At 43.9% G+C, this 12635-nt stretch overlaps 1 protein-coding gene across 5 annotated transcripts in view; it reads left to right on the plus strand.

The window, feature by feature from the left end:
• The first annotated feature begins 45 nt into the window (after window positions 1-45).
• The window catches only part of DUSP15 (dual specificity phosphatase 15), a 36999-nt gene continuing 24409 nt past the window's right edge, over window positions 46-12635 (plus strand). The window contains exons 1-2 of one of the 5 annotated variants that reach the window (XM_089513464.1): window positions 46-206; window positions 7182-7428. In XM_089513464.1, coding sequence (XP_089369590.1) covers window positions 7408-7428 — 21 coding nt within the window. In that variant the 5' untranslated portion in view covers window positions 46-206; window positions 7182-7407. Of the gene's footprint in view, window positions 207-2226; window positions 2271-6729; window positions 6939-6959; window positions 7429-12635 lie in introns of those variants that run through there. The other 4 variants (XM_089513463.1, XM_089513462.1, XM_089513465.1 and 1 more) reach the window with 4 other exon arrangements.

Raw genomic sequence — 12635 nt, forward strand, 5'->3', positions numbered from 1 at the left:
AGCAATTGCCCCAAAGAATGACCAGCTGGGCAGGAGTGCCAGTCTTCAAGATCTTGCTCAGCAGAGGTTATAAAAAGCCTGAGAAATGCCCCAGGAAAAGCTCTAAGAGACTCTCTAACAAAGAGGAGCGACACCATCAAGACTGGACAAAGGAGTCCAGACTCCCAGCTACTCCATTAACATTGACTACAAATCCCATCTGATCTGTGAGTAGAGTAGGAGGATGTATTAGCCAGTCCCATCAGAGGCTTTGGGTTACTTTTCTGACTTGGCTGAATGCATCTAGTCCAGTGCTTCTCAATTATTTTCTGTCATGCCCCCCCCCCCAGGAAGAAGAAAGCATTTCGCGCCCCCCGCGCGACTGTAAATAGTATCATTTGTCTATAAAATTGGTCAAACGAGCCCCCTTTTACGGAGCCTTGCGCCCCCCCTGGGGGTTGCACCCCACTATTTGAGAAGTACTGATCTAGTCTGTTACTTGTAACTGTAATCTGTCTAATATTTGTAATTTATAACTTCCAGTCTTAGGCCTTGAAGGAAGGGATTCCTCCCTGCGGCGGCTATCAAGGTTTCTTTCTTAGAATAAAACCTTTTCCTTTAAAACTACTCAATGCTTGCTTCCGTACTGCAGAAATAATCCAGTTTGACAGCACTTTAACTGCCATGGCTCACTGCTAAGGAATTTTAGGAACTGTGGTTTGTTTTGGCACCAGAACTCTTTGACAGAGAAGGTTAAATGTCTCACAATTTCCCAGAATTCCATAGCATTGCGCCATGGCAGTTAAAGTGGTGTCAAACCAAATTATTTCTGCAGTGCAGATGCAGTCAATCTCAACATTCCTCTTTCACGCACCTTTGCTCAATCTAGCCCTTCCTCAGGATTGCAGGAGGGAAGGAAATGCAGGATGACCAGGGCTCTTTCTTTTCCAGGACATGTCCTACATTCCAACCTTCTGTCCGGGAAGAATGCCAAATTGTCCTCCATTTCAAGCATCACTAAGAAGCCCATTGAGTAGCACCATGTTTGCTGTTCCCCTTTGAGAAAGTTGTCTTCCTGGCAGCTTGTCGTTGCTGCAAATAGAGGCAGAGCTTTTTTTTTGGGGGGGGGGGGTATTTATTTTATTGATTTGGTTTCTATGCCACCTTTCTCCCAGAAAGGTCTCAAGGTGGATCACATATAAACACATTTTTAAAAACCATATTACAATAAAATTTAAACAGTTAAAATCTTCTTTGTTTCTCAGAGAGGAAAAGGACCACAAATGTGTTTGGCAAGGGGCTGCCTGTCGAAAGGGTTTTCCCCTTTCTTTCAGCACATTGGACAGATGAAAAATGTCAAGAGTTTGTTGCTAGTAAAGTACAGTTTTAAGCATTTGTCTTGCTCATAGTTCTGTAAATATACTGCAAGGCAACAAGGCATTTCAAGGAGGATACATTCATCCGAAAAATACAGTTGAGTACCTAATAAAATACAGCACAGTGGTCCCTCCACATTCACTGGGGTTAGGGCTGAAGGACCCCTGCGAATGTGGACAAAACGCAAATAAAAAACACTATTCTTTTTACCTGAGGGAAGACCCCTCTAGGAATCTCCAGGTCCTCCAGTGCAACTCTATGGTCAACATCTGCCAGAAGCTGATCATAGAATCATGCTGGAGGACCTACAAATGCCTAGAGAGGTGTTTTCTATAGGAATTTCAGGTTTCTGCAGCACAACTCTATGGCCAAGTTCTGGCAGAGTTGCACTGGAGGACTTAATAATAATAATAATAGGGTTTATTTATATGCTGCCCAATCATTGGGAATCCGGGCAGCTTACAACAGAGATTCCTAGAGAGAACATATTAATCAAAACCGCAAATAATCAAATCTGCAAAAGTTAAAGCCGCAAATGTTGAGGGCCAGCTGTATAGGTAATATTGCTGTAATTAAATCACTTGAAACAAATTGATATTTATAGTAATGTTTTTAGCTTTTGTTTGGTAATGTCTGACTTTTTTTTAATCTCCTCCATTTTGCAGTGCCTTGTCCAGCTTTGTGGTTATGACACCGGGTCACCCTGAGTCTCTGCAGCATCAGAGATGGGAATCCCAGCAATGTCCCATTGCATTGCTATAAAGGAAGAGTTCAGATCAGTGGGGCACTGGCTATGTGATCTCTGGAGATCCCAGCCAGCTCCGGCAGCAGCAGAAAGAGGGGGACTCCAGGGACCATTTTGTTGTTATTGTTAACTGCCCTGGACTTAATCCCAACTCGTGGCGACCCTGTGGGTGAGACATCTCCAAAAAAACCCTATTTTCCACTTCTCTGCTTAGGTCCTGTACATTTATACCCGTGACCTCCTTAATACAGGGGGGCATTTATAAATGTCCGTAGGAGAATACTAATGAACCTGCAGTGCATAAACTTCACAATTCCATAAAGTTCAGTGGCAGCGGCAGTAAAGTGGGATCGCAGGGCTATAACAATGTGCAAGGTAAAGTAGCCCTGTGTCTTGGCAACGTGGAGAGCTGCTATCATTGAACTATATCTTGTGCATACAGTGTTAAGAGCATGTTTCTGCATAAGCCTTTCTCTTAAAACCCTTTTACAGGCTGAGCTAGGATTAGACACCCTCTCTGCCCAGCCTGTTTTGTTGGGTCATTGTGAGGATAAAGTGGGACAAATCCCTCCCTGCCCTCTTTGGAGGGAAGGTCAAAATGCTCAGGTAATAAATACATACCAGAGGCTTGAGCCAACCAGTAGCAAATACTTTGGGGCCATGAGCATTAATTGCTGCCTTCTGTGCAACCCAGTGCGGGATCTTGGTCGCTATTTTCCATTTGTGTGTATCTGTGTGTTTTGTGTGCCTTCAAGTCCTTTCCAACCTCTTCCCAATAATATCCCCAAGTTCTTCCCAATGTTTAGGTGGAGTTTGCATCCATGGCTCCAGGTCCAAGGACTTTATCACATGGAGGAAAACTGGAAGTTTAAATGGGTTTATCCCATGTAAACCATGCAATTACTATTATATCGCAGAGTGATTATCCCAGGAATAACCAGGCAATAACCAGCAAGAAAGCATTTTCGGGATTTTCCCGTGAATGATTTGTTGCTGTTTATTGCCTAGTTATTCACCAGTTAATGCCACTTTAATCGCTTTTCAACATGATGTTGTATGAAAAGCTTTATCGCAATTGCATGATATTCACGGGATATTTCCAGGGATAATAGCCATTTAATCACAAAGTTGTGTGAAAATCTTAATTGCGAATGCACAATTTTCATGGGATAATTCCCATATGTACTTCCAATTGTCGACATGTGATAAAATCCCTAGTCTCTGGAGCAGCAGAAAATATATTGCTCCACCTCGATATGGCATCCCTTCAAATATTTAAGCATGGGCATCATGTTACATAGCATTACTGTCTATGGTGGCCCTAAGGGGAACCTTTCACAGGGGTTTCTAGCCAAGATTTCTTCAGAGGAGGCTTGCCATTGCCTTCCTCTTAGGATGAGAGAGTGGGATTTGCCCAAGTCACCCAGTGCGTTTCCATGGTTGAACAGCTATTGAGTCCAAGAGTGAGACTTGTTCAGGGTCACCCAGTGGATTTCTATGGCAGAGCAGGGATTTGAACCTTTGTCTCCTGGAATCCTAGTCCAACACTCAAACCACTATGCCATGCCAGGTCTCCACATATTTAAATACTAGCACATGTGTTGTTGCTGTGTGCCTTCAAGTTCTTTCCGACTTATGGCGACTCTATGGCAACCCTATCACAGGGAGTGGCAAAGGGTTAATGGGGGGGGGGGAATCACTTGCCCTGCCAAATCAGTTGGAGAGAAGTCAGAGGTTTTCTGCATTTTTGCAGCGTTCGGCTCTGTGCTCCTTCAAGGACACTGCAGAGGCACAGAAGTAGCATGAAGGTTGAAATTCCCCTTCGCCAGACAAGATGGGAAGAAATAATGCTGTTCTAATCTCTTTTCTTTTCTGGTTTTGTTTTATGCATTATTGTTGTTGTCATGGTGCTATTTTTTTATAATGAAATGTTAAATAAGATTATCTTTTATAGAATCAGAGTTGGAGCAGACTTCAAGGGCCATCCAGTCCAACCCCATTCTGCCATGCAGGAACTCACAATCAAAGCACCCCTGACAGATGGCTAACCAACCCCAGTTTGAAAACCTCCAAAGAAGGAGACTCCATCACTCTCTGAGGGAGTGTCTTCCACTAGGGAACAGCTCTTACTGTCAAGACGTTACTCCTAATGTTTTGGTGGAATCTCTTTTCCTTTAGTTTGCATCCATTGTTCCAGGTCCTATTCTCTTGAGCACTAGAAAACAAGCTTACTCCATCCTCAGTGTGACACCCCTTCAAATTCTTAAACAGGGCTATCATATCACCTCTTAACCTTCTCTTCTCCAGGTTAAATCTAACCATTTCACTAAGGCAGTCCTCATAGGGCATGGTTTCCCGATCCTTCACCATTTTGGTGGCCCTCCTCTGGACACCCTCCAGTTTCTCAACATCCTATTTGAATTGTGGAGCCCAAAACTGGACACAGTATTATTCCAGGTGAGGCCTGACCAAAGCAGAATAGAGTGACACTATTACTTCCCTTGATTTAGACAGTATACTTCCATTGATGCAGCCAAGAATCACATTGGCTTTTTAAGCTGCCTCATTACACTGTTGACTCATATTCAACTTGTGGTCTACTAGGATTCCTAGATCCCTTCCACATGTTGTGTTGTCAGAAGTAGCATGAAGGTTGAAATTCCCCTTCACCAAACCAGATGAGAAAAAGATGCTGTTCTGATTTCCCTCCCCCCCCCCCCATTTTTGGTTTTGTTGTTGTTGTTCTGTTTATATATTGAAAAGCTTCAATAAAAAGCAAGAGAGAAGGAAGAATTGGCCCCTATAGCTGGCATCAAACCCTGATGAAGTCGTAACTGAGGGAGTTGCCCAAGGACAGACTAGGTCAATGAGATCAAGGAGACAATGGTTAGAGCAATGAAGGAACCGCACCCTGTCATCTTGAGCCATCCTAATGACCAGTGGTGTTACTCTGAGGGCGGCATCAAGAAGATTAATGTAAATTCTTTACATGACAGAAGTGTTGAAGAAGGTTTGTGACTGACTTGAATTACTGGGCTGTAGCTGGGCAGATTTACCAAGTAGTAAACTGGCAGCAGTGGTGCAGTGAAGTTTGGACTTCAGGGCCAAAGTTGAGATCTCAGTAGTCGAAAGGGCCCTAAATAATCTCTTGAAGAGGAGTAGTTTATAGGAACCAGCATGATGTAGTGGTCTGAGTGTTGGATTACGACTCTGGAGATCAGCCATGGAAACCCATTGGGTGACCTTGGGCAGGTCACACACTCTCGGCTCCAGAAAATCCCGTGATAGGATTGCCTTCTTGTTGTTATTAGCTGCCCTTGAGTCGGTTCTGCTGTGGATGAGACATCTCCAAGAATCCCTATCATCTCCTGCAGTCTTGCCCAGATCCTGCAGGCCCTTGTCCATAATACCCCCCTCCTCGATTGAATCTACCCATCTGGTTTGTGGTCTTCCTCTCTTTCTTCTATTCTCTACCTTTACTAGCCTTATTGTTTTTTCTAGTGATCCATGCCTTCTCATGATGTGGCCAAAGTACAATAGTCTCAACTTGATCATCTTTGCTTCCAAGGAGAGTCTTGGTCTGATCTGATCTTCTTGGCTGTCCATGGGATCCTAAGTCCTTTTCTCCAGCCCCACATTTCAAAGGAGTTGGTTTTCTTTCTGTCTGCTTCCCTCACTGTTCAACATGGCCATTGGAAATACAATGGCCTGGATAATTCTGAGTTTAGTGCTCAGTTGTATGTCTTTTCTCTTCAGTATCTTTTCCAGTTCTTTCATAGCTGCCCATCCCATTCCTAGTCCTCTTATTTCTTGACTGCAGTCTCCATTCTGCTCAGTGTTTGATCCCAGAGATGGGAATTATTTAACTACAGTATTTCAATTTCCTCATTGTCTAGATTGAATTTGTGTATTTCTTCTGTGGTCATTATTTTTGTTTTCTTTATGTTCAGCATCAGACCTGCCTAAGGGTTGCTTTAGGGAAACCATAATGCGGAAACATGTTGAAGGCACACAACAAGTTGGTGGGAACAGTAGCTTACAGGCCTGGCATCAGCTCCTGAACTAGAATATTGCTTAAGAAAGTTACCTTTTTAAGTAACTTAAGGTTGTAGTGCAACCGCAGAGGTTGTAGTCCAGAAAAGGAATTTGCAAGCAGGTAATATCTGGGGCCGAGTGTGAGGAGTGTCCCCTTTCACCCCACATTTTCCTGGACCATCTGTGTGGTTGGTCATGACAGCAGCGGGCTGAATAAAAGGATGCTCTTGTATGTGCAGCTGAAGAGGCAGGGACAGTCGCATGCTGTCTCCTTGCTCCTGTTACTACCATTCCTCCTGGCTGGACACATTCGAAGGCTCAGCATCTGCCAAGCTGCCTCTCAGACCCCCCTACCAACCCCTTCCTGAGGGGGCCTCATGTTCTTTGGAGTTCTATTTTTGGAAAGTAACCAGATCCACTTTCTGTGCATTCTCCTGCTCTCTGGGAACATTGTATTCCACAGCACTCCCACTCTCCCTGGCTGGCAAAAGGAAGGAAGGAGGGAGGGAGAGTGTGCAATGACAGATTTCAACCCCCCTAACTGCCCCCCCCCCCATGTTCTTTCAGTGGTGCATATCGAACAAGAGGGCCTCCACGTTCACCCTGTTATGCTGTAGCGCATGCTGTGATATCTATTTCTCCCCCACGCCAGCAAAGTCTGGGGGTGTCCGTCACCAGCCGGACTGTTGAGCCGTGCAGCAGTCCAGCTGGGTTCCTGTGTACCCACCGCTCTGCAAAGGAACGGAGGCAGGGAGGCTGCCTTGACAATCCTTATTTGTCACTGAGCCAGAGAGACAAAAGGGTTTGTTCTCTGAACACTGGGGCACTGTTGTGGTGTGCGCATCAGGATCAGGAGTACCGCCTGGCCTTGTTGGCACACCCACATGATTACGAAAGAGGTGGAGCGGGTTCTTTTCCCTTCCCCATCAGCTGTCAGTGTGCCAGCCATGGAAAAAAAAACATGATCAGGGAAAAAAGACTGCTAGGAGCAGCTTCAGGAGGGTTTTTGTTGTAATGGTTGTTGTTGCTTTTTGCTGTCTTAAAGGAAAAAGCCTTTGTGCCAGGAGGGGATGAGAAGGAGCAAGTCCTGCATTGTGACACAGGCAGACCTCTGCGGAGATTTATCCTCCAACCACGATCTGCAGCTGATGCCAACAGGACATCTCTTTCCCCAGCATGAAAGACAGTGCCAAGCTCACCCGTGAGTGACCCCACATCTTTTTCCTGGGAGTTTGGATGCAGAGGGCAAGTTGAAGCTGCACGGGCGGACCATGGGCAATGGCATGAACAAGGTATGGGCAAAGAGGGGAATGTGGTCAAGAAAACATTTTCCCTGTCTGATAACCCTGCTGTGACTTTATCTCCCTGTTGTCAGTGCTGTTTATTGGGAGGCCCAGAAAACGTCACAAAGAAATTTTGCACTTTCCCCACCTTTTAAATTGTAATTGCTGTTTTAGTCAGGGGTATAGGTACAAGCCAGTATAGCATAGTGGCTTGAGAACTGTACTACAACTCTGAAGAACAGGGTTTGATTCCCAGTTTGGCCATGAAGCCAACTGGGTGACCTTGGGCAAGTCACACTCTCCCAGCCTCAGAGGAAGGCAAGGGGTTGGGGGAACCCTGAACAAATCTTGCCAGAAAACCCCATGATAGGTTTCCTTAGAGTCACCATATATCAGAAACAACTTGAAGGCATACAAAGAACAACAATACCAACCAGGGGTGCAAAATAAGAACTGTGCCCCCATGAAATTTTCCTGCATTCTTCAAATTTCTAACACTGCAGAGATTGAGACACTGAAAATCCTTCACATCTAGAACTCTTTTGATTTCTTGTGTTTATATTCCCTTGGTCACTTTGCTTACAACTTTTCTCTGGATGTCTCAACTGTATTTCTAAATGACCCACTGAAGTGTTAAATGGCTGCAACGGTATAAATTTGCAGATTGAAAGAAAACTTCATTTTGGGGGCCGGATTTTTATTTGGGAGCAGGAAACAACACCTTCGTTTTACTACTCCTGTAGCTACACCCTTGGTTTTAGCTATATTTGGTTTTTCATCTGTGCTGTCAACTACCATGCATCCCATGTTGGAAGAAAGACAGGATATAAATTGAATTGGATAAATAAATAGGTTTGGCAACACAAGGGATTTCTAGTTTGGGATGCATGATTTCACCCCCCGCCCGCCTGCCCGCCCGCCCCATGCCCTGACTGTATCAATGGATGAACATACTTACTGTTCTGAACTATAAAGAGACTTAAAGGAATTAAGTAGTACCTTTGAAACTAACTCCAGGTGAATTGAATTAGATATTTTTAGCCCAAAACAGGCTAATATGACTATCTCTTTTAATATTCCAAACTATGTTTGTTCCATTGGACCTGGGATTGAATTCATTTATATATTAAATCCATCATTGGGAGCATAGTTTTATGAAACACCAGCACTCTGGCAGAGAAGACTAAAGAACTTGTAAAACTACAAATCCCAGGATTCCACTGGACAGTGTCACAGCACTCAAAGTGGTGTCAAACTGCATTATTTCTGCAGCGTAGACTTTAGGAGATCAAGTTTCGAATCCCCACACAGCCACGGAAAACCACTTCATGGCCTTGGGCAAATCACTCTCTTGTATTCTGAGAGAAAGGCCATGGCATACAACAAAGTTTGGACTGAAGGCACCTTACAAAAAATTAAAACTGACACTGATAGAGACATGGCCAAAAGCATAGAAAATGCAACTTAAAATGCAAGTAAACTATCTATAGTGCTGTTTCTCAAGCTGTCTTCAGTGGTGGAGCAGTGATTCATTTTCTGAATGTGCCGGGGACTAGTACCATGTTTGTGCTATGCTAATATCCTATTCACATAGTTTGCTAGAAACTCAGCACTGACTAGCAATTGATGGCTCACAGTCCATCACTGATCCATGGACGATCACTCTGAGGAGCATCATTCTACAGAAATAAAAGTAATATAAAACATATCTCTTACAAATGCAAGGAATAAAAAGGACACAGCACATGGTAAAAGTTCTTTGCTGATTAAAGAGTCAGTTTCCAAAAAAATGTGTTGGAATAAAAAAGTCCTCACCTGCGGATGGAAGAAGGACAAGGAGTGAGCCAGTTAGCTTTCTTGGGAAAGAAAGTTCCAGATCCTGGGAGCAGCCACCAAAAAGGCCATTTCCCGTGTTCCCAACAGATTTGCTGGTATTCCAGATTTGTTAGTCCAGAGCTATTTATTTATTTAAAGTATTCTGTATCGCCTCCTAGCCCACAGGGGCTCCAGGGGCAATGAAGAAATAAAAACAACGAAAACAATGTGGAAATTAAAAAATACATTAAAAAACACAATAAAATTATCTTTTAAAATTCCTCAAGACAATCCTAAAGTCCAATTTTAAAACAGTAAAAACATACATTTTCAAACATTAAATGCCATATGGAAGAGCATTGTTTTGGCTGCCCCCTGGAAGCTTAAATGAGATGGGGACAGTCTTAACTTTCTTGGGCAACGAGTTCCACAGTTGAGGCAATGCTACAGAGAAGGGTATGTGCATCCACCAGCCTAACTTCATGAGATGTTGGGACATGCACAGATCTCAAGATCTCAAATTTCAGGCTCATACAGGAGGGAGGCAGCGGTCTTGGCCCCAAGTCATTTAGGGCTTTGTAGGACAACACCAGCACCTTGAATTGAGTTCAGAAACAAATAGGAAGCCAATGTAGTTCTTACAATTCATTGCAATATAGATCTCATATGGTCACAAAAATGCACACCTGACACCAGTCTAGCTGCTGCATTTTGCACTAGCTACAGTGTTGGAACACTTTTAATGGGCAGCCCCACATAGAATGCATTGCAGTAGTCTAACTGGGAAGTAACTAAGGCATGAACCTCTGTGGCTAGATCTGCCTTCTCCAGAAAAGGATGCATCTACCACACCAGTCAAAACTGGGCAAAGGTGCTCCTGGCCACTGACGCAACCTGCCTTTTCAGGAGCAGCGTTGACTTGAAAAAATTGCACACAAATAGATGCACCTGTTCTTGCTGGCTCAGTAACTTTACTACTCACTTTCAGATGTAAGTAGTGACCCATTCACAATATCAACTGTAACACTAAGCACAATGCAAGCCCAAGCACCTGTGATCTAATGGGAAATTTCAAAGTGCAGGTCCACACCATGACGGTCCCCAACGCATCTAAAAATTCAGACAGCCTTGTTGATTCATATCAACAAGCCAGTTCTAGCAGGTTGTATTTTCCAAAGGAGCAGGTCTTTTGTAAAGTTAATGGCCCTTAAAAGCCTGATCAAGACCACTGCAAAAGACTGTGTATTGCAACAAAGACAGCTCACAGCAATATATTCAAACACATAACTTTTAGTCTGGAAAACCAGTATGCAAAGGGCTTTTGTAGCACCTTTAGACTAACTGGTTGAAAGAATTTGGGAGCATGAGCTTTCATAGACTTGAGCCTCCTTCCTCAGGTGAATGCTGTTCCTGGAAAAATCCATTTCCCTTTCAGCTACTATGAGGATTGCAGATGAATTCAGAGGAAACAAGAAAGGCCCAGGTGTTATGTGTGTGGGGAATACTGTCACATCCTTGCTAATGAAAAACTACTGGAGCTTCAACTGGGTGAATCCTGGCTCCTTTGCAGCACTGCCAAACACAAAGTTACAAGCACACAAGTGACAGCAGAGAGGTCTTGGTTAGGATGGAAAGCAAGCTTACAGCCAACTCACAAGTTGCAATCAGTAAGGCAGTCCTACCCACAAAGGCTGTATCTACACTGTAGAAATAATGTGGTTTGATATCCCTTTAACAGCCATGTTTCAGTGGTTCAGTGATTGAGCCATGGGTCAATGCTATGTATAAGTGCTTTATTTTTGCAGAGCAGATGGAGTCACAGGTCCAACCCACACTATAGAAATAATCCAGTTTGACACTGCTTTAACTGCCCTGGCTCGATGCTAGGGAATTCTGGGAACTGTAGTTTTGTGAGATATTTAGCCTTCTTTGTCAGACAGCTCTGGTGCTACAAAAAACACAATTTGCAGGATTCCCTAGCATTGAGCCAGGGCAGTTAAAGCAAAGTCAAACTGGATTGTTAATGCAATGTGGATTGGGCCAAAGTTGTGCAGAACTCCAGTAGCAATGAGGGGTCGAAGAATACACTCTGCTTGTGCTGATGTGACCCTTGGAGGTAACTCTAGCTAGAGCAGGTAACACTTTATTCCAAACCAGTCTACTCATCACCTGCAGATTCAGGAAATGTCTTCCTCCTAGTTATTGCTGGGCTTCCAGAGCAAGAGAGTTGCTTAGACGCTAAGAACAGAAAGCTAAGACATGCCAGTGGAGCCAATACAAAATTCCCTTCTCTCAGATGACTGCAAAGCAAAAGTAGATATTTTGGTGTGTGAGCAAATGCATTGGCTACAATCAAAATAACATCTTTGTTGTTGTTGTTGTTTGCTGTCATGTCGGTTCTGACTTATGGCGACCCTAATGTGAACCTATCATAGGATTTCCTTGGCAAGGGGCTTTGCCATTTCCACTCTCTGAGGCTGAGAGAGTGCGACTTGCCCAAGGTCACCCAATGGGTTTAAATGGCTGAGTCAGGATTTGAACCTTGGTCTCCAGTCATAGTCCAAAGCTCAAATCACTATGCCACCCTGGTCAGGGTGCAACATTGTGAGAAGGTGCATGCAGACATACATATACATCTTTTGCTTATCTGCCCTGCAGCTTCCATTCAGCGTTGTAAATGGAGGTGTGGAGAGCAAAGAGCTCATACTCTCCAACATTTCATTGATGAAAAATGGGATACATGCAGCCAAGCAACATCAACATGGGTGGTCAAAATGGAAAAAGTTATAAATGAGGAAAAACACAACGCTAGGAGAGGCTGCAGCAGTTTGCCTTTGCCTGAGCCTACTGGGAAGGGCAAGGTTTTCTCCCCACATCTCTCTCTTTCTCTCTCTCTGTTGAGTTAAGTGCAAACTATTATTGCACTTTAAACTCAGTTTGCAGCAAATAAAGTAAACTGAGGCTAAAAAGTGAAAGTGGGAGGAGGAGACAGAAAAGGGTACATTTTAACTGCAGCTGGGGAGAACATGGGATGACAAGATTTTGAGACTCTTCTTGTCAAATCACAATAGTTGGAGGGTGTCATAGCCTTGGAAAAGTCAGGTGCATTTTTAAAAATACTACTGTGACAGAAAAAAAGTATACCTTCAAGTCATTTCCGACTTGCAGTGACCCTAAGGCAACCCTATCATGCAGTTTTCTTGACATGATTTGTTCAGAGGGGGTTTGCCATTGTCTTCTCCTGAGGCTAAGAGCATGTGACTGGGCTAAGGTCACCCAGTGGGTTTCATGGCCAAGCAGGGAATCAAACTTTGGTCTCCAGAGTTGTAGTCCCATACTCAAACCACTATGCCATGCTGGCTATCTAGTGTGTGTGTCATAACAGGACAGATATCACAGAA

This window comes from Sceloporus occidentalis, unplaced genomic scaffold, assembly GCF_023333645.1.
Source record: "Sceloporus occidentalis isolate IW3139 unplaced genomic scaffold, rSceOcc1.0.p SCAF_3, whole genome shotgun sequence".
Classification (NCBI taxonomy): Eukaryota; Metazoa; Chordata; class Lepidosauria; order Squamata; family Phrynosomatidae; genus Sceloporus; species Sceloporus occidentalis.